This window comes from Chiloscyllium punctatum, chromosome 32 (genome assembly GCF_047496795.1).
Source record: "Chiloscyllium punctatum isolate Juve2018m chromosome 32, sChiPun1.3, whole genome shotgun sequence".
In the NCBI taxonomy this organism is placed as follows: domain Eukaryota; kingdom Metazoa; phylum Chordata; class Chondrichthyes; order Orectolobiformes; family Hemiscylliidae; genus Chiloscyllium; species Chiloscyllium punctatum.
Genome location: NC_092770.1, coordinates 35,109,480 through 35,132,742, shown reverse-complemented (window position 1 = coordinate 35,132,742; position 23,263 = coordinate 35,109,480). Strand labels below are relative to the sequence as shown.

The 23,263-nt window shown below is 43.5% G+C and overlaps 1 protein-coding gene across 9 annotated transcripts in view; it reads right to left on the bottom strand.

The window, feature by feature from the left end:
* Window positions 1-23,263, bottom strand: part of osbpl8 (oxysterol binding protein-like 8) — a 372,304-nt gene that overhangs the window by 20,036 nt on the left and 329,005 nt on the right. For 7 of the 9 annotated variants that reach the window (XM_072552065.1, XM_072552064.1, XM_072552068.1 and 4 more), the window contains 2 exons: window positions 14,527-14,680; window positions 5,729-5,834 (listed from right to left, as the gene is read on the bottom strand). In XM_072552065.1, coding sequence (XP_072408166.1) covers window positions 5,729-5,834; window positions 14,527-14,680 — 260 coding nt within the window. The remainder of the gene's footprint in view (window positions 1-5,728; window positions 5,835-14,526; window positions 14,681-23,263) is intronic. The other 2 variants (XM_072552067.1, XM_072552072.1) reach the window with 1 other exon arrangement.

Genomic DNA, 23,263 nt, shown 5'->3' with positions numbered 1-23,263 from the left:
ATTTCTTGGACTTTTCGTGTGGATGCACTGATTACAAAGACGCAACAATGTCTCTTCTTCCTCAGGCAGCTGAGGAAATTTGGCATGACGGCGAATACCCTTGCCAACTTTTACAGGTGCGCCATCAAGAGCATTCTGTCTGGATGCATCACTACCTGGTATGGCAACTGTACCATTCAAGATCAGAGACGGTTACAGAGAGTGGTGAACTCAGCCCGGACAATCACAAAGGCCAATCTCCCATCTGTAGAATCCATCTACTATCCCGCTGTCAAGGAAAGGCCGCCAGCATTCTTAAAGATCCATCCCACCCTGGCAATGTTTGTCTACAACCTCTACCATCGGGGAGAAGGTACAGAAGCCTGAACACACGCACCAGCCGGTTTCAAAACAGTTTCTACCCTACTGTTGTTAGAATACTGAATGGACTCTCAAACTCTTAACATTCGTCTGTATCTGTAATTTTGTTTTTGCCACTGTTTACTTATTATTTACTTATCTATGCTACTTAACTGTGTGATCTACCTGTATTGCTTGCAAGACAAAGCTTTTCACTGTGCCTCGACACACGTGACAATAAATTTAATTGAATTGAGAGAAATGTGGAAATAAGCTGGGAAGTACTAACCTATTTGTGCATGATGTAGAGGTAGAAAAGGCTGTTCCAATTAAACAATATCCTTATAGGCATAACCATCTAAGGTTGGCACAGGTTCAAAAGGAGATTGAACGCATGCTCCAAGACGACATTACTGAAGCTCACCCATAGTAATGGTGCCAAAACTAGATGGTACCTAACGATTTTGTGAGGTCTATTGCAAAGTCAATGCAGTTACAAAGACTGATGCATATCCAATTCCACCTTTGGAAGACTGTGTTGAATAGATGGGACAAGCAGCTTATATTTCTAAGTTAGAACTTGTTCAGAGGACAGTGGCAGGTACTGATATCTGAAATAGCGAAGACAATTTTGACTTTCGTAACGCCGAATGGACTGTAATAACTTAAGGTTATGCCATTTTGTATGAAAAATGCACCAGCCACATTTCAGAGACTAGCCAATAAGGTCATTGCCGGATTACCCAATTTTGTCGTACATAGAGATAACTTGGTGATTTTTAGTCACATGTTGAAGGAGCATTTGCAACATTGATCAGAATTGTTTGATCAACTTTGGGAGGCAGGCTTGGTCATAAACCTGGCTAATGGTAAATTTGCCAAAGCTCAAGTCACCTTCCTGGGCCATGTTACTGGACATGGACAAATGGCCCCACAGTATGCAAAACCAAAAGTAATTGGGGAGTGTCCCATACCATCGACAAAAAGAGCAGTACAGAGGAACCTCGATTATCCGAATATCAATCATCCGAATATTGGATTATCCGAAGGAGATCTTGAGGTCCCAATAGAAGCATTACTTGAAAGAGCTGTTTCAACCCTGATTGTGTCTTTTGTTTACACTGATTAAAACAATCTCTGCCAAGAACAGTCCTGGACATAGATGAGAGCCCAGGCACCATCTCCAAATGACTGACCGCCTGCCTTCTCTCCCTCTCCCCAACCTTTCCCTGGAGTCCTACACAGGGGTGAACCCTAAACCCCATTTCCCCAGATATTCTCTCTAACATAGTTCCGTGGAACTTGTCAAAAAGTTGTGTGTGTGCGCTACTTGGAGACTTACCACAGAAAGGTAGCAGCAGTCTTACTGTTGGTGTCCAGTCTGGCTGCCCTGGAGGGGGGTGGGGGAGCGCGGCCGGGGGCATGGATGGGGGTTGGACAGTTGGTGGAGGCGGCCAGGGGTGGGGGGAGGTGCTGGACGGGTTAGATAAGAAGGCAGGGGCAGTGTTGGGGAGTGGGCGGAGGGCAGTGTTGGATGGGTTTAGGGGGTGGTGCTGGGTGGGCCAGGTGGAGGGCATTGTTGGGGGCAGGGGGCTGTGTTGGGGTCAGCAATGTGGGGGACAGGCAGAGGGTGGGCAGGGAGTAGCATTGGACAGGGTTTGGGGGCAGGAGGAGGGCGGTGTTGGGGAGTGGTCAGAGGGCGATGTGGGGGGGGGTGGGCAGAGACGGTGTTAGGGTCAGGTGGGGGTGGTGTGGGGGGCAGTGTTGGATGGGATTTGGGGGGTGGGTGGTAGGGGGCTGTGTTGGGGTGGGCAGGGGTGGTGTGAGGCGCGGGAGGAGGGTGTGCAGGGGGCGGTGTTGGACGGGATTTGGGGGCAGTGGGAGAGCAGTGTTGGATGGGTTTGGGGGGCAGGCAGAGGGCAGTGTTGGATGGGGTTGGGGGAGGTGGGCAGGGGTCAGGGGGTCGTGCGTGGTGTGCTGCAGTCTCCTCTCCTGAACAGGGAGCAGACCTAATAGAAAACTCTCCAGCCCAGAGGAGAGCCATTGAATTGATTAACTGAATAATCAATTATCCGAATGGAATAATGCCCACTCATCTTGTTTGGATAATCAAGGTTCCTCTGTACTATGATTCCTTGGATTGAGTGGATTTTATCGAAAATATGTACCAAATTTTAGCAGTGTGGCTGCTCCACACACTGAATTGCTAAAGAAAGGCAAGAGGTTTCAGGGGACAGAGTGAAGGTATTTGACAGCCTGAAAGCTGTGTGAACCACTGCATCAGTGTTAGCCACACCTAATTATGCAAAGCCGTCCAAGGTGGCTATTGGAGTGAGTGATGTGGGTGTCAGTGCTGTGCTCTTGCAGGAAAAAAAACGAAAAGATGGAAAGACCTACTGGGTATTTCTCCAGGAAATTGAACATTCATCAGCAGAAATATTCGGCAGTTGAGAAGGAGATTTGGAGCTTGGTTTTGGCGTGACAACATTTTGATCATTATGTCACCAAGAATGTATCTGAGACAATCATATACACTGATCATAACCCATTGAAGGTTGTGGAGAAATTTAAGGACAAAAGTTCAAGACTGTTTGGATGGAGCTTGTTGTTGCAGCCATTCAATTTGAAAGTTGTGCATGTGGCAGACAAGAAAATGTGATAGCTGACGCATTGTGGAGACTTAAATGAGAAATGGAGTCATTCAGTGGCAGGAGTAAAACAGACTGAAACACCCTTGTCTTGTTACTTCTTCCAAAATGCATCACCTCACTCATATCAGGGTTAAATTCCATCACCACTGATCTGTCCATCTGACCAATTTGTTTATATCCTCCTGTAACCTAACACCTTCTTCCTCACTGGCAATCACCCAGCCAGTCTTCATGTCATCTGTAATATTGTTACTCCCTCCACACATTTTCTTCTACATCGTTTAGATATATACCACAAACAATAAGGGATCCAATACTGATCTCCAAGGAACATCACTGCATACAAGGCACCCGCAACGCAAATAGTCTGCCTCAAAATCATCCCCTCCTTCTGCACCCTCGCAAATAATCTCCCTCGCAAATCTCTGAACAATTTTGGACTCCATTTGCCAAGTTACAATGGAGCTGATCTGTTTTCATTTTCTTGATCAGACTCCCATGAGGGACCTTGTCCTGAAATCCATATAAACTATATCAACTGCCCAGCCTCATCCAAACACTTGGTCATCTCCTCTCAAAGTTCAACCAGATTTGTTAGACATGTCCTCCATCTATCCCTGATCAAACCTTGTCTTGTGGAGATTAATTCTTTCCTTATTTTCTCCAATAACTTTCTTACCACTGACGTGAGACTCACTGGTCCCAGTTTATCTCTCCCATTCTTCTTGAAAAATAGAACCACATTAGCTTTCCTATAATCCTCTGGCAAACCCCCATTGTCAGAGAGGAATTAAAAACTTTGGTCAGAGCCTCTGGAATTTTCTCCCTTGTTACCCACAGCAGACTGAGCTTCAATATGCCTCTGACTGTTTCAAGAATTTTTTGATTTTATTTGAGGAAAGACATGTTGAGCCAATCATTAAGTGGTGAAGGTTACTTTTTATTCATTAAAGTCAAGGGCAGACAGGTGGGATTGCACTCATTGGTTAATTAATTTGGCATATATTAAAAGAGACAGGAGGTCTCATGGTGAGCTTGGTAATACTGCTACCTCGGGGATAGAAGCTCCAAGTTCAAGTCTCACCTGTCTCAGACGTGCACCATACCAAGTCCAAATTTCCGGCTTTTGAGGCATACCAGTGGTGACTCTCCTTCTGGACCAGAGAGTCTGGGTTCAAGTTGCACCTCAGGATGTGATGGCCACATGGATCAGTCATGACATAATCAAACAAGTTGATTAAAAAAGATCTATAAAGAGACACACACTGCTTTTTCATGGTTATGTCCATGTAACCCTAGAGAGGGAATACATAGTCTCTCATGACATGTGGTTGCCTGACACCTGGAGTACTTAATAGCCACTGTATGCTCAATGCCTTAACGTGGGGGTCATAAAAATTGGAATATATATCATTAATTTGATAAGTTTCCTTAGTCCTTCAGTACTACTTCAAAGGCCAATTGATTTATTTTTTTGAAGAAGGGTCACCGGACTTGAAGTATTAATTGTGTTTTTCTTTCCACAGGTGCTGTCAGATCTGCTGAGTTTCTTCAGCATTTTTTGTTTTAATTTTACATTTCCAGCATCTGTAGTTCTTTGTTAAATTTATTTATTTGTTCATTTAGCTATACTCTAAAGAGTATTAGGGGACACTTATGAAGGCTGAAATAACTTTATTCGGGAGATTGGCAAACTGAAAATCTAAAGGTCGCTGGTTTAATCCTGGATTTCAGAAGTTCTCATTTTGTATGAGTTTATTTACTTCCAAAATGCTAAGAAGACATTTCTATCTCCATGGTGGGGTTTCCTGTAAAGATCTCTACTGCGTTTCCCTCACCAATCATCCAGAAACATTGTGACATTCTGTCCTACTGTCTGGAAGTGGCAGGGCTCCTCAGTGGAGGTTCTTGATACTGGAGTTCTCCATCTTTCCTTTGGGAAATCAGGGTGGTGTGCATTGCAAGCAGTAAGCTCCCTGAAATAGAAGGTTCAGTTATTTCACCAACTCCTGGGCGACCTACAAACTCTGTGTCTTTGACCACGTTTTAATGCGTTGTATGAGATTGCAGCCCCTTTTGTCATGATCCGAAGTGTTGCTACTCAGACTGAGATTGCGTTTCAGCCCCAGTCTCTGAATTGGTGCTCACCTGGTACAAAATGGTCAAGGTGCTAATTGGAGGATCTCACGAGTCTATTCCCGGACCTGGCCAAAGGGCAATCTATAGCAACAAAAACTGAAAGTGCTTGGAAAGCTCAGCATGTCTGGCAGCATCTGTGGCGAGAAATCGGAATTAACAATTAAGGTCCAATGACCCTTCTCGGAACTGGGATTAACTCCGATTTGCCTCCACAGATGCTGCCAGACCTTCTGAGCTTTTCCAGCAATTTCTGCTTTTGCTTCTAATTGCCAGCATCTGCAGTTATTTAGGTTTTTATGGGACAATCTATAGGTCCAGGCTGTGGGCGGCTGAGAAGGTTTTTGACTATCTGTCCTTCTTCCACTGCCCATTCTCTCCATTTTGTTTTATCTGTTTCGTTCTGATTCTGTGCTCCTGTTTAAACCTCGAAGTTGAGTGGTTGACGTTACACGCTGTGGCTGTGATAGGAAAGTCTGAAAAATCATTTTAAAAAAGACAAAACTAAACTGAATCACATGGAGAAGTCTAATACTGTCTAATACATAAGTTGGTGGAAAGAGAAGAATTTGAGACAGAAGAATCAAAGAGAACAAACTCACTTTCACTTTCCGATGAGTCCTGCTGATCTAGTTCTGGACTGGAACATCCACTTTCAGGACTCTGCTGTCCACTTTGCTTATTCCGGGTACGTTTTGGTGCAGAGACCTATGACAATCAAACAGAATACAATCAATACTTCAAATATATCCAACCTTGCTTTAAAAATTTTCTTTGCCAAACATCAGCCCACTGATTCTGCAAAATCAAATGTAGATTTGTACAGATTGTGATTTCCATACACAGAAGAGACCTTGCTGACTGATGTGTAAAACCCAACAGCTGCGCAGCAAACACAACATCATAACAAAGGTTACATAAAAATAGGAGTTGGAGTAGGCCATTCAGCCCTTTGAGTCACTCTGCTATTCAATATGATCATTGTCAATCTTCTACTCCAGCACCATTTTCCTGCACTTTCCCTTTATCTATTAAAGTTTTTGATATGTGAAAATTGATTGATCGCAAAATTGATCTCAGTCCTTATGTCAACCTCAGCCATATTGGCTACACAGTCAAAAACAAACAGCTCCTCGACTGAACTGATGCCCTCCAGCATTCCCACCTATGGGATGTGGGAGCAAAATGGAACAAACTTCAAGACACCATCTACAATCCTGCATTCTCAATATGTGGTGACTAAGAATGGACAAATGCTTACTGACTTTGAGACTAACATTGCTGTGATGTAAACTTCATTAAGCCAAGTGATCTGCTCTCACCGATTACAAGAGAAATTCAAGTAAGTAAATGAATGAATAGTGGTTCACAGCAAACTCCAATAGACTGTTAGGCAATACAGCAATGATTGATTGCTGTAATTTTGCCAGAATATCCAAAAGACCTTGGACACAGGGAATATCATGAACATTTATAAAGGAATTAGAAAGGCAGCAGATCCACCAGCAAAGAAAATAAGTCATTGGTAAACAAAAGCTGGGGAGATCAGCAGGGACTGCAATAAACATTTAAAGAGATATGTGGAACACTACCTTGAGAAGTGTTACCCAGGAAGTTTTCGACAACATTTACCAAATGGTTCAAGGCGGCAGCTCACCACCACCTTCTCAACAATAAATGCTGGCCCAGCCAGTCTAGGCCACATCTCATGAGAATATAAAAAAGAAGCCTATGGCAAAACTGGACATAAAACTGAGAGTGGAAGTTGTAAAGACCATATCTCTTTATTTTTTGGATTGTGGATTGAGAAAGTAAAAAAAAACTTTAAAAGGCTTTGAAGAAACAGAAAGAAGGAACTCATCAAACTTCTATGGTGCTAGTGAACTATGTTTTGCTGATTTTCGTACATTTTTCTATTCTTTAATACCTTTGTCCTGTCTTTGTGTTTCTGGCATGATGAGAGAGGGGAAATTTAAGAGGCAGTGTTTTAAGAAATAGAGTTATAATGTAGCAATTCCTACTTCCTTTTTGCTATTTGTTAAAATTAATTTGTTTAGAATTTGTCTTTCCTTGTTATGTACAGATACCTAGCTAGCCTTTTCTTGACACCCGAGATCATCAGTCAGATAAATTGAGGACACTATATAATCTGAATCAAACTTTTTCACATTTCTTATGACTCTGGGAATAGTGGGGCTTGATTTCTAGTGAACCATCCTCTTGAACAAGTAAGGGGCTTAACAAAACTATTGACTTAATCATTATTGGCATACTCCAGGTGCTGATGCTACATCAGTGGACCTTATCAAGCATAGGAAATGGAGCATCAGCACAAACTTCTGTCTCTGTTGGGGTTGGGGGGGAGAAAGAGTGCCCCAGGATATGCATGTGATATGATTTTGACACTTTGCCATAACGATAGTGATTAAAGTGATTGCAACAACTATCAAGGCTTCTTACTGTTTTCACAATGCTCTGCAGGATTTGACAGTGTTGTCCTATTTAGACAGCAGCTCTTGGCTGAATGCATCTGCCCCTAATTCAAGTATGGTTTCAGAACTGGAAGATTGTTGATAATCTAACCAGGTTCAATAATGACTAATAATCTATCATTTGATGACAAAATCAACAGTGCATCACAAATGCTACAGCTGTAACATCCAAGTTGATTGAGAACGTATGGGACAACAGCAACCTGGCTGAGAACACACCAAACTGAGAGTCTGCACTTTCAGTGCACTCCCCTCCAGTGCTGACACTTCGTCAACATCTATCATGCAGGAGAAAAGGTTAAATAGTTTCCACCTTTGCTGTTTCATGGATAACCTCAGCAACTTCTTGCAGGACAAGTTCATCAACTCAGGGCCTGGAATATGCAAATTTCATCAGCATTAACTCATTGCTAAGGAATCAAGTCTACTGAGCTGTGTTATGGATATACACTCACTCAGAGACCTTCTGTATGATGAGCTGTTCACTGGGTAACAACCTCCTGGGCAACAATATCTCTACTCCAAGGACACCTGACAGTAAGACATGAAGATGATGGATATTGATGACTGGAGGATAGTCATTGATGGCTGTAACCTCTGGACTGTTTAGAAGGGGTGAACTGGAGAAGAGTTTCTCCCAGAACCAGGGGATACAGTTTCAGAATATTAGAAGGCCAGTTAGGACTGAGATGAGGAGGAATTTCTTCACTCTGAGGGTGGTGAATCTGTGACTTTCTGCACCCTGATAGTGGTGGAGGCTCAGATAGAGTCATAGAGATATGCAGCACGGAAACAGACCCTTCGGTCCAACCCATCCATGCCGACCAGATTTCCCAACCCAATCTAGTCCCACCTGCCAGCACCCGGCCCATATCCCTCCAAACTCTTCCTATTCATATACCCATCCAGATGCCTTTTAAATGTTGCAATTGTACCAGCCTCCACCACTTCCTCTGGCAGCTCATTCCATACACGTACCACCCTCAGGTGAAAATGTTGTCCCTTAGGTATTTTTTATATCTTTCCCCTCTCACCCTAAACCTATGCCCTCTAGTTCTGGACTCTGCCCACCCCAGGGAAAATACTTTGTCTATTTATCCTATCCATGCCCCTCATGATTTTATAAATCTCTTTAAAGTCATCCCTCAGCATCCGACACTCCAGGGAAACCAGCCCTAGCCTATTCAACCTCTCTCTATAGCTCAAATCCTCCAACCCTGGTGACATCCTTGTAAATCTTTTCTGAACCCTTTCAAGTTTTACAACATCCTTCCAATAGGAAGGAGACCAGAATTACACACAGATGTTCACTACATTCAAGACAAAGTTTAATAGATATCTGCATATAAAAATTTTCAAGAATATGGGGTTAGTGCAGGAACTGGTGAACATAGAACATAACAGCACAGTACAGGCCCTTCGGCCCTCGATGTTGCACCGACCTGTCATACCAATCTGAAGCCCATCTAACCTACACTATTCCATGTACGTCCATATGCTTGTCCAATGATGACTTAAATGTACTTAAAGTTGGCGAATCTACTACCGCTGCAGGCAAAGTATTCCATAACCTTACTACTCTCGGAGTAAAGAAACTACCTCTGACATCTGTCCTATATCTATCACCCCTCAATTTAAAGCTATGCCCCCTTGTGCTCGCCGTCACCATACTTGGAAAAAGGCTCTCCCTGTCCACCCTATCTAACCCTCTGATTATCTTATATGTCTCTATTAAGTCACCTCTCAACCTTCTTCTCTCTAACGAAAACAACCTCAAGTCCCTCAGCCTTTCCTCGTAAGACCGTCCCTCCATACCAGGCAACATCCTAGTAAACTTCCTCTGCACCCTTTCCAAAGCTTCCATATCCTTCTTATAATGCGATGACCAGAACCATACACAATACTCCAAGTGCAGCCGCACTAGAGTTTTGTACAGCTGTAGCATAACCTCATGGTTCCGGAACTCGATCCCTCTATTGATAAAAGCTAAAACACTGCATACCTTCTTAACAACCCTGTCAATCTGGGTGGCAACTTTCAAGGATCTGTGTACCTGGACACCGAGATCTCTCTGCTCATCTACACTACCAAGAATCTTACCATTAGCCCAGTACTTTGCATTCCGGTTACTCCGACCAAAGTGAATCACCTCACACTTGTTTGCATTAAACTCAATTTGCCACCTCTCAGCCCAGCTCTGCAGCTTATCTATGTCTCTCTGTAACCTACAAAATCCTTCGTCACTATCCACAACTCCACTGACCTTAGTGTCGTCTGCAAATTTACTAACCCACCCTTCTATGTCCTCATCCAGGTCGTTTATAAAAACGACGAACAGCAGCGGACCCAACACCGACCCTTGCGGTATACCACTGGTAACTGGACTCCAGGATGAACATTTCCCATCAACCACCACCCTTTGTCTTCTTTCAGCAAGCCAATTACTGATCCAAACTGCTATATCTCCCACAATCCCATTCCTCCACATTTTGTACAATAGCCTACTGTGGGGAACCTTATCGAATGCCTTGCTGAAATCCATATACACCACATCAACCGGTTTACTCTCATCTACCTGTTTGGTCACCTTCTCAAAGAACTCAATAAGGTTTGTGAGGTACGACCTACCCTTCGCAAAACCGTGCTGACTGTCCCTAATCAAATTATTCTTTTCTAGATGATTATAAATCCTATCTCTTATAACCTTTTCCAACACTTTACCAACAACTGGAATAAGGCTCACTGGTCTATAATTACCAGGATTGTCTCTACTCCCCTTCTTGAACAGGGGAACCACATTTGCTATCCTCCAGTCTTCTGGCACTATTCCTGTAGACAATGACGATTTAATGATCAATGCCAAAGGCTCGCCAATCTCCTCCCTGGCTTCCCAGAGGATCCTAGGATAAATCCCATCAGGCCCAGGGGACTTATCTATCTTCACACTCTACAGGATTTCTAATACCTCTTCCGTGTGAACCTCAATCACACCTAGTTTAGTAGTCTGTATCTCAGTAATCTCAACAACACTGTTGTTTTCTAGAGGGAATACTGTTGAAAAATATTCATTTAGTGCTTCCCTATCTCCTCTGACTCCACACACAACTTCCCACTACTATCCTTGATTGGCCCTAATCTTACTCTCATCATTCTTTTATTCCTTAAATACCTATAGAAAGCCTTAGGGTTTACCCTGATCCTATCCGCCAACAACTTCTTATGTCTCCTCCTGGCTCTTCTGAGCTCTCTCTTTAGGTCTTTCCTGGCTACCTTGTAACCCTCAAGCTCTCTAACTGAGCCTTCACATCTCATCCTAACATAAGCGTTCTTCTTCCTCTTAACAAGAGATTCCACTTCCTTCGTAAACCACAGCTCCCACGCTCTACAGCGTCCTCCCTGCCTGACATACTTATCTAGGACACACAGTAGATTTTCCTTGAATAAGCTCCACATTTCTAATGTGCCTATCCCCTGCAGTTTCCTTCCCCATTCTATGCTTCCTAAATCTTGCCTAATCGCATCATAATTGCCTTTCCCCCAGCTGTAACTCTTGCCCAGTGGTATACACCTATCCCTTTCTATCACTAAAGTAAGCATAACAGAATTGTGATCGCTATCACCAAAGTGCTCACCTACTTCAAAGTCTAACACCTGGCCGGGCTCATTACCCAGTACCAAATGTAATGTGGCTTCGCCCCTTGTTGGCCTGTCTACATATTGTGTCAGGAAGCCCTCCTGCACACACTGGACAAAAACTGACCCATCTATAGTACTCGTACTGTAGTGATCCCAGTCAATATTTGGATAGTTGAAGTCCCCCATGACAACTACCCTGTCTCTCTCACTCCTATCGAGAATCATCTTTGCTATCTTTTCCTCTACATCTCTGGAACTATTTGGAGGCCTATAGAAAACTCCCAACAGGGTGACCTCTCCTTTCCTGTTTCTAACTTCAGCCCATACTGCCTCAGTTGATGAGTCCCCAAACATCCTTTCTGCAACTATAATACTGTCCTTGATCAACAATGCCACACCTCCCCTCTTTCACCATCTTCTCTGTTCTTACTGAAACATCTAAATCCTGGAACCTTCATCAAGCATTCCTGTCCCTGCTCTATGTCTCTGAAATGGCCACAACATCGAAATTCCAGGTACCAACCCACGCTGCAAGTTCACCCACCTTATTCCGGATGCTCCTGCCATTGAAGTAGACACACTTCAGATCAACTTCTTGCTTGCCGGTGCCATCTTGCATCCCTGAAACTTGATTTCAGACCTCCCTACTCTCAACCTTTTCTATACCCGAACTGCAATTTTGGTTCTCATCCCCCTGCTGGATTAGTTTAAACCCACCCCAATAGCCTTAGCGAATTTCCCCCCCAGGATATTGGTACCCCTCTGGTTCAGATGAAGACCATCCTGCTTGTAGAGGTTCCACCTACCCCAGAAATAGCCCCAATTATCCAAGAATCCAAAACCCTCCCTCCTGCACCATCCCTGTAATCACGTGTTCAACTCCTCTCTCTCCCTATTCCTTGCCTCACTAGTACATGGCACGGGCAACAAACCAGAGACAACAACTCTGTTCGTCCTAGCTCTGAGCTTTCATCCTAGCTCCCTGAATTTCTGCCTTTAATCCCCTTCTCTCTTCCTACCTATGTCGTTAGTGCCTATGTGGGCCACGACTTGGGGTTGCTCCCCCTCCCCCTTAAGGATCCCAAAAACACGAAGTAGAAGATCAATCATTGAAGGGTGGAGTGGTCCTGAAGGGCTAAATGGCCTAATCCTAATTCCATTTCTTATGTTTTTGTGCAGAAGTGAAAGCTCAGCTGGCCAAGAACAGCCCAGAGAAAAGACTGGCTGTGAATTAAGTACCTTCTCAAGCCCAGTACCTTGCCATGCAGCATGTGCAACACAGTCAGCTGAACCATTTTGGGGCTTATTACTCACACAAAGCACAGAGTTGCCACCACAATGCAAACCCCAGCATCTTAAGAGATCACCACCAACTTCTCAAGAGGAGTTAGGGATTGGCAATAAATGCCGACCCAGCTGGTGACACCCACATCTTGTGACCAAATTTAATAGAACCAAAAGCATAAAGACTGCATGTGCATGGGCACATCATCACCTCCACCTCATCCACATTAATTCTACTTGAGGGTATATTGTCTGTTTCTTCATCTTTCTAGATCAAATTTCTGGAACTCCCCCTCTAACAACAATGTGGGAGCACCTTTGCCACATGGACAGCGGTGGTTCAAGAAAGCTGCGCATCACTGGAGTTAGAAGAGGAAGAGATTTATTATTGTCCTATGTACTGAGATACAGAGAAAAGTATTGTTTTGTGTGCTACCCGGGAAAATCATACCTTACATAAGTACATCAGGATAATAGAACAGAATGTAGAAAAGGTGATCTAATTGAAATATAAAATCCTGAAGGATCTTGAGAAAGTAGATGTGGAGGGGATATTTCCTCAAATTAGACAATCTAGCATAAGAGATGACTGTTCAAAATTCAGAGGTGGCCCCTTTAAAATAAACAGATTTTTTTTTCTTTCAGAATATCAGGAATCTTTGGTGCTCACTTTCTGAAAGGTTGGTGAAAACAGTTAGATCGGTTTTTGTTTAAAAAAAAGGATGAAACGTTACCGGAGTAGACAGGAATGTGGATGAGGTCAGCTATGATCTTGTTGAGTGGCTGAATAGGCTGAAGAGGCTGATTAGCCAACTTTCCCTCCTTACATGTACATATATATCACCTTCTCAAGGATAACTAGGGATGGAGAGCCAGTGAAACCCACGTCTTATGGATACATTAGGATTTAACAAAAACAGTGAAAGACAGTAAAAAGTTGTGGAAAATCAATTCACTCTTAATTCAGTACATGATATAATCACAAATTATGAAATATACAAAAAGAAGGTTTGAGTAATATTAAAGAACCAAAGTCCACATTATATCTAAAATATCAGCACACCACTTCACAGTGAAATATACATGCTTCTTACTCACATTTCTGGACAGCGACTATTCGTGGTATTGTTCAAACCATGGAGGGAATTGGACAGGCTTTCCCAAAGACAGAAGATCATTGTAAAGTATAACAGTTGGGGCAACTATCTTGGATGGCACTATGACTGGGTATGGCACAGTGCCACTGCCCACCATCTTTGATCAATGAAGGAGATAGGAGGATGGAGGGTGGATTATTTACAAATATGCTGCGATGCTTAACAAGAAAAAAAATTTCAAAGCTCTTTTAAAATTATTTCATTTAACAGGAACAATATTTGGATAGACCAAATTCAACAAAAATCAGCAAGAAAAGTTTTCTAGCAGTTGTATAACCTTATAAGTGAAGCTCAATTATTTTGCCATTCTCAGTGATAGGAGTTTCAACTTGATGGGCTTTCACTGATGACCAATGTGAGTGTGGAAGTTGGAGAAAGAACATTTGGTTTTATTCCTTCATGGGATAAGGGCATCACTGACTAGGTCAGCATTTATTGCCCATACCTAATTGCTGAGATGGTAGTTAAGGGTGATCATATTGCTGTGGGTCTGGAGTCATGTGTAGGCCTGACTCGGTAACAATGGCAATTTCCTTCTCTGAAGGACATTTGTGAACCAGATGGGTTTTTCTGACAATTGACAATGGATTCATGGTCATTATGAGACTCTTAATTCCAGATTTTTATGGAATTCAAATTCCACTGTGTGCTGTGGTGGGATTTGAACCCAAGTCCCCAGAACATTACCTGGCTTCTGGATTAACAGTCCAGCAATAACACCATAAGGCCATTGGCTTCAAATTGGTTGGAGGAGGGGAAAAAAAATCATGTTTGACTTATGGATGGGCACCAATTAAAATCAAATTGGTATTACACAATCTTAAAACCTACCTGACGCTTGTAATTGTCTTTCCTTCCCCCTTGGTTACTGAGACTAATTATACTGGCAGAACGTACCATTGGAGTTCGGTGCCAAACTTTGGACTGGATGACACCTTCTTTTTCAAACTGAACGAGGTCATTGAGTGGGTCCCAGGGCCGGGTGCTGCATGCAATAAAATATACTACATTGTTAGTTATCTATCAAAATAGCTTTGATCAGAGGATCCAACACAATTTAATGATGAGAAACTGAACCAGTCATAACAATACTATGGTAATAAGAACAGGTCAGAGGCTAGGAATTCAACAAGAGTAACTCACCTGCCAACTGCTCAAAATTGGTCTACCTTTTACAAGGTACAAGTCATGAAAGGAATATTGTGCACTTGCATAGATGAGTGCAACTCCAACAACACTTGAGATATTCACAACATCCAGGACAGAGCAAGCTACCTGGATCAACACACCAGCCGATACCTTCAACATTCATTCTCCTCATCACTGACAGTGTCAGCCAAGAGCTTCTCAACCATACAATCCAAACTCATGATCTCTATCATCTAGAAGAACAAGGGCTCCACATACATGGGAACATTACCACCTGCAAATTCTGCTCAAAGTGGAAACACAGTTATAACATGGCTATAGCACAGAAGGTGTCATCTGGTCCATTGTTGAAGCTGAAAACTGTGTTGCTGGAAAAGCGCAGCAGGTCAGGCAGCATCCAAGGAGCAGGAGAATCAACGTTTCGGGCATAAGCCCTTCTTCAGGATCTGGTCCATTGTGTCAGTATAAACTCAATTCATTCAGATCTTAAAACAATCTAAAGACGTGCCGCTGGACCTAAAACATCACTACCAGATTTACTGAATTCCCCACTTATTTCAGTTTTATTTAAATTCATTTAACATTACAATCTTGCCTTTTCCTTACAGCTCTGCAAACTTTTCCTTTGCAGATAACAGTCTGATTTCTTTTTGAAATAATTTGATTGAATTTGCTATCACCACATTCTTGCATTTGAGACCTTAACCATTCACTGCACAAGAAAGGTTTTCTGCATGTCACTTCTGCTTTCTTTACCAGTTGCTTTAAATTCGTGCCCTTTCATTCTTGATCCCTTAACTAATGGGAACATTTTCTCCCTGACTGCTCTGCTCAGACTAAAGATTATGAATATCTCCTCTTAACCTTCTCAGCTGCAAGCAATATAGTCACAACTTTTCCAGTCTACCTAAATATGGACGATACAAAGGTGAGTGGGAACTTTGTTGTGGGTAAGATGTAAAGTGGCTTGGAGAGGATTTGGGCAGGCTCAGTGAAGAAGATGGAATACAATATAGAAAAATGTGAGGTTATCCATTTATGTAGGTGGGACGATAATGCACACTACTTCTTAAATGGTAGAAGGTTGCAAAACATAGACATACAGAGGAACCTAGGTGTCCTTGTTGTCAAGTCACATACAGATGCACCAAACTATTAGGGAAGCTGATGGAATGTCAGTCTTTATTGTAAGAGGTTTTGAGCACAGGAGTCATGACGTTTTCCTTCAGTTGTATAAGATTTTGGTTAGATTACACCTCGAGTACTGAATGCAGTTTTGTCTCATGACATATATTATTGGCATAAAGGGTGTGCAACAAATGTTCACCAGACTTGTTCCTGGGACTGTTAGACTGTCCGATGAAGAGAGAGATTGGACCGACTGGCCTGTATTCAATAGAACAAGGTAATAGAGAAGCATGGACACAGTCAATAGCCAGAGACTTTTCCCCAGGGCAAGATTGACTGGCATGAGAGGTGATAGTTTTAAGATATTAAGAGGAAGGCATCGAGGAGATGACAGAGGTAGGTTCTTTACGCAGAGAGTTGTGAATACATGGAATGCGTTGCCAACAGTGATGGAGGAAGCAGAATCATTTAAGTGACTGCTGGACATGCATATGGACAGCAGTGAATTGAGGAGTGCGTAGGTTAGGTTATTTTAAGTTAGATTGGGAATAGTTCTCGGCACAACATTGTGGGCCGAAGGCCCTGTTTTGTGCTGTACTTTTCTATGTTCTATGCAGAACACGTGGAACGAATCTGAAGCCCATCTAACCTACACTTTCATTTTCATCCATATGTTTATCTAATGACCATTTAAATGCCCTTCAAGTTGGCGTGTCTACTACTTCTGCTGGCAGGGCATTCCATGCCCCTACTACTCTCTGAGTAAAGAAACGACCTCTGACATCTGTTCTATATCTATCACCCCTCAAATTAAAACTATGCTAGCCATCACCATCCAAGGAAAAAGGTTCTCACTGTCCACCCTTTTCAACCCTCTGATTATCTGTCTCTATTAAGTCACCTCTCAACCTTCTTCTCGCGAACAAAAACAGCCTCAAATTCCTCAGCCTTTCCTCATAAGACCTTCCCTCCACACCAGGCAACATCCTCGTAAATCTTCTCTGCACCCTTCCAAAGCTTCCACATCTTTCCTAAAATGCAGTGACCAGAACTGTACGCAATACTTCAAGTGTGGCCACACCAGAGTTTTGTACAGCTGCAACATGACCTCATGGCTCCGAAACTCAATCCTTCTACCAATAAAAGCTAGCACACCATATGCTTTCTTAACAACCCCATCAACCTGGGAGGCAACTTTCATGGATCTATATACATGGACACCAAGATCTGTGTGACCAGTGGAGTGCCACAAGGATCGGGTCCTCTACTTTTTGTCATTTATATAAATGATTTGGATGCAAGCATAAGAGGTACAGTTAATAAGTTTGCAGATGACACCAAAATTGGAGGTGTAGTGGACAGTGAAGGTTGCCTCAGATTACAACAGGATCTAGACCAGATGGGCCAATGGGCTGAGAATTGGCAGATGGAATTTAATTCAGATAAATGCGAGGCGCTGCATTTTGGGAAAACAAATCTTAGCAGGAATTATACACTAAATGGTAAGGTCCGAGGGAATTTTGCTGAATAAAGAGACCTTGGAGTGCAGGTTCATAGTTCCTTGAAAGTGGAGTTGCAGGTAAATAGGATAGTGAAGGCGGCATTTGGTATGCTTTCCTTTATTGGTCACACTATTGAGTACAGGAGTTGGGAGGTCATTTTGCGGCTGTACAGGACACTGGTTAGGCCACTATTGGAATATTGGATGCAATTCTGGTCTCCTTCCTATCGGAAAGATATTGTAAAACGTGAAAGGGTTCAGAAAAGATTTACAAGGATGTTGCCAGGATTGGAGGATTCGAGCTACTGGGAGAGGCTGAACAGACATGGGCTGTTTTCCCTGGAGCGTCGGAGGCTGAGGGGTGACCTTATAGAGGTTTACAAAATTACGAGGGGCATAGATAGGATAAATAGACAAATTATTTTGCCTGGGGTCGGGGAGTCCAGAACTAGAGGGCATAGGGTGAGAGGGGAAAGATATAAAAGAGACCTAAGGGGCAATTATTTCACACAGAGGGTGGTACATGTATGGAATGAGCTGCCAGGGGAAGTGGTGAAGGCTGGTACAATTGCAACATTTAAAAGGCATTTGGATGTGTATATGAATAGGAAGGGTTTGGAGGGATATGGGCCAGGTACTCGCAGGTGGGACAAGATTGGGTTGGGATATCTGGATGGGTTGGACTGAAGGGTCTGTTTCCATGCTGTACATCTCTATGACTGCCAAGAATCATACCATTAGCCCAGTACTCTGTATTCCTGTTGCTCTTTCCAAACTGAATTACCTCACACTTTTTTGCATTAAACTCCATTTGCCAGCTCTGCAGCTTATCTGAGACCCTTGGCAACCTGCAACATCCTTTGGACTATCCACAACTCCACCGACCTTAGCATCATCTGCAAATTTACTAACCTATACTTCCATGCCCTCAACCATGTCATTTATAAAACTGACACACAGTAGATGTCCCAAAACAGATCCTTGACGTGCATTACTCGTAACCAAGCTCCAAAATGAACACTTCCCATCAACCACCACCCTCTGTCTTCTTTCAGCCAGCCAACTTCTGGTCCAAACCGCTAAATCACCCTCAATCCCATGCCTCCATGTTTTGTGCGTAGCCTACTGTGGGGAACCTTATCTAAACGCCTTACTGAAATCCACATACACCACATCAACTTGCTTTACCCTCATCCACCAATTTGGTCACTTTCTTAAAGATCTCAATAAGGTTTGTGGGGCACGACCTACCATTTAGAAAACTGTATTGAAGATCACTAATCAACTTATTCTTTGCTAGATGAATATAAATCCTATCCCTTATAAACTTTTCAAACATTTTACCCACAACCGAAATAAGACTCACTTCTCTATAATTACCAGGGTTGTATCTACTCCCCTTCTTGAACAAGGGGACAGTATTTGCTATCTTCCAGTCTGCTAGCATTATTCCTGTAGACAATGACGACATAAGATCAAAGTCAAAGGCTCTGCAATCTCCTTCCTGGCTTCCCTGAGAATCCTAGGATAAATCCCATCCGGCCCAGGGTGCTTATCTATTTTCACACTTTCCAGAATTGCTAACACCTCCTTCTTGTGAACTTCAATCCCATCTACTCCCATATCCTGCATCTCAATATTCTCCTTGACAATGCTGTCTTTTTCCAGTGAGAATATGGACAAAAAATATTTATTTAGTGCCTCTCCTATCACCTCAGACTCCATGCACAACTTCCCACTACTAACCTTGATTGGCCCTAATCTTTCTCGAGTCATTCTTTTATTCCTGATATACCTAAGGAAAGCTTTAAGGTTTTCCTTGATTCTATCTGCCAATGACTTCTCATGTCCCTTCCTCTTCACTCTCCCTTTAGGTCTATCCTGGCTAACTTGTAACAAACTGAGCCTTCATGTCTCATCCTAACATACGCTCCTTCTTCGCCCTGACCAAGAGATTCAACTTCATTAGTAAACCACGCTCCCTTGTTCAACCACTTCCTCCCTACCTGACAGGTACATACTTATCAAGGACACGCAATAGCTGTTCCTCGAATAAGCTCCACATTTCAATTGTGCCCATCCCCTGCAGTTTCCTTCCCATTCTGTGCATCCTAAACCTTGCCTAGTCGCATCATAATTGCCTTTCCTCCATCTTTAATTCTTGCCCTGTGGTATATACAATTGGGGGAAGGGTAAATACGATACTGTAAGACAGGATCTGAGGAGCATAAGTTGGGAGCATAGGCTGTCAGGGAAGGATGCCGTGAAATGTGGAACTTTTTCAAGGAACAGATACGACATGTCCTTGATATGTATGTACCTGCCAGGCAGGAAAGAGATGGTCGTGTGAGGGAACCTTGGTTGATGACAGAGGCTGAATGTCTTGTAAAGAGGAAGAAGGAGGCTTACATAAGGTTGAGGAAACAAGGTTCAGACAGAGCTTTGCAGGGATACAGGATAGCCAGAAGGGAGCTGAAGAAAGGGATCAGGAGAGCTAAGAGAAGGCATGAAAAATCTTTGGCGGATAGGATCAAGGATAACCCCAAGGCCTTTTATGCATACGTGAGAAACATGAGAATGACGAGAACGAGGGTAGGTCCGATCAAGGACAGTAGTGGGAGACTGTGTATTGAGTCAGAAGAGATAGGAGAGGTCTTGAATGAGTACTTTTCTTCAGTATTTACAAATGAGAGGGACCATATTGTTGAAGAGGAAAGTGTGAAACGGACTGGTAAGCTAGAAGAGATACTTGTTAGGAAGGAAGATGTGTTGGGCATTTTGAAAAACTTGAGGATAGACAAGTCCCCCGGGTCTGACGGGATATATCCTAGGATTATGTGGGAAGCAAGAGAGGAAATTGCAGAACCGTTGGCAATAATCTTTTCGTCTTCACTGTCAACGGGGGTGGCACCAGGGGACTGGAAAGTGGCGAATGTTGTGCCCCTGTTCAAAAAAGGGAAGAGGGATAACCCCGGGAATTACAGGCCAGTTAGTCTTACATCGGTGATAGGCAAAGTAATGGAAAGGGTACTGAGGGATAGGATTTATGAGTATCTGGAAAGACACTGCTTGATCAGGGACAGCCAGCACGGATTTGTGAGGGGTAGGTCTTGCCTTACAAGTCTTATTGAATTCTTTGAGGAGGTGACCAAGCATGTGGATGAGGGTAGAGCAGTGGATGTAGTGTATGTGGATTTTAGTAAGGCATTTGATAAGGTTCCCCATGGTAGGCTCATGCAGAAAATCAGGAGGCATGGGATAGAGGGAAATTTGGCCAGTTGGATAGAAAACTGGTTAACCGGTCGAAGTCACAGAGTGATGGTAGATGGTAAATATTCAGCCTGGAGCCCAGTTACAAGTGGAGTTCCGCAGGGATCAGTTCTGGGTCCTCTGCTGTTTGTCATTTTTATTAATGACTTGGAAGAGGGAGTCGAAGGGTGGGTCAGTAAATTTGCAGATGATACAAAGATTGGTGGAGTTGTGGATAGTGAGGAGGGCTGTTGGCGGCTGCAAAGGGACTTAGATATGATGCAGAGCTGGGCTGAGGAGTGGCAGATGGAGTTCAACCCTGTCAAGTGTGAGGTCGTCCATTTTGGAAGGACAAATAAGAATGCGGAATACAGGGTTAACGGTAGGGTTCTTAGTAAGGTGGAGGAGCAGAGGGATCTTGGGGTCTATGTTCATAGATCTTTGAAAGTTGCCACTCAGGTAGATAGTGCTTGTAAGAAGGCCTATGGTGTATTAGCGTTCATTACCAGAGGGATTGAATTCAAGAGTCGTGAAGTGATATCGCAGCTGTACAGGATCTTGGTTAAGCCACATTTGGATTACTGTGTGCAGTTCTGGTCGCCTCACTTTAGGAAAGATGTGGAAGCTTTGGAGAGGGTGCAGAGAAGATTTACCAGGATGTTGCCTGGAATGGAGAATAGGTTGAGAGTGCTAGGCCTTTTCTCATTGGAACGGCAAAGGATGAGGGGTGACTTGATAGAGATTTAGAAGATGATCAGAGAAATAGATAGAGTAGACAGTCAGAGACTTTTTCCCCGGGTACAAGAGAGTGTTACAAGGGGACATAAATTGAAGGTGAAGGGTGGAAGGTATGGGGGGATGTCAGGGGTAGGTTCTTTACCCAGAGAGTGGTGGGGGCATGGAATGCACTGCCTGTGGGAGTGGCAGAGTCAGAATCATTGGTGACCTTTAAGCGGCAATTGGACAGGTACATGGATGGGTGCTTAAGCTAGGACAAATGTTCGGCACAACATCGTGGGCCGAAGGGCCTGTTCTATGCTGTATTGTTCTATGTTCTATCTACCTATCGCTTTCCATCGCTAAAATAAACATACATGAATTGTGATCACTATCACCAAAGTACTCACCTCCCTCCAAATCTAACACCTGACCAGGTTCATTACCCAGTATGAAATCCAATGTGGCCTCGCCCCTTGTTGGCCTGACTACATACTGTACACATTGGACAAAAACTGACCCATCTCAAGTAATCAAACTATAGTATTTCCAGTCAATATTTGGTAAGTTAAAGTGCCCCATAGCAACTACCATGTTTCTCGTGTTCCTATCTAGAATCATCTTTGCAATCCTTTTCTCTACATCGCTGGAACTATTTATAGGCCTATAGAAAACTCCCAACAGGGTGACCTCTCCTTTGCTGTTTCTAATTCAGCCCATACTACCTCAGTGGAGGAGTCCTCAAACGTCCTTTCTGCCACCGTAATACTGTCCTCAACTAACAATGCCACACCTCGCCCTCTTTTACCATCTTATCCGTTCTTACTGAAACATCTAAATCCTGGAACTTGCAACAACCATTCCTGTCCCTGCTCTATCCATGTCCCCGAAATGGCCACAATATCAAAGTCCCAGGTACAAACACGTGCTGCAAGTTCACCCACCTTATTCTGGATGCTCCTGGCATTGAAGTAAACACACTTCAAACCACCTTCTTGCTTGCCGGTGCACTCTTGTGACCTTGAAACCTCTTTGGTGACCTCATTGCTCTCAAACTCCTGGACACTGAAGCTACAATTTAGGTTCCCATCCCCTTGCTGAATTAGTTTAAACCCTCCTGAAGAGCATGAGCAAATTCCTCCCCCCACAACCCCAACCCCAACCCCAGGATATTGGTACCTTTCTGGTTCAGATGTCGACCATCCTGTTTGTAGAGTTCCCACCAGTCCCAGAGTTAGTCCCAATTATACCAGCATCCGAAACCCTCCAACATCCCTGTAGCCACATGCTCAACTCCTCTCTCTCCCTATTCCTCACTTCACTAGCACGTGGCATGGGTAACAAACCAGAGATAACAACTCTGCTTGTTCTAGCTCCAAACTTCCACCCTAGCTCACTGAATTTCTGCCTTAAATCCCTATTCCCTTTTTCACCCATATCGTTAGTGCCTATGTGGACCATGACTTGGGGCTGCACCCCCTCCACCTCAAGAATCCCAAAAACACAATCCGAGACATCACGAACCCTGGCACCTGAGAGGCAACACACCAATCGTGAGTCTCTCCCGTTACCACAGAACCTCCTGTCTGTCCCCCTAACTATGGAGTCCCCAATGACTAATGCTCTGTTCCTCTCCCCCCTTCCCTCTGAGCAACAGGGACAGACTCTGTGCCAGAGACGTATAGCCTATGGCTTACTCCAATAGTTTAAACTTTTGCAGAATGAGAGGTTATCACATTTAAATCTAAAGATTACTTAAAGGGATAGACTGCGGAGATGCTGGAAATGTTTCCCCTTGTTGGGGAACCTACAGCCAGGGGCACA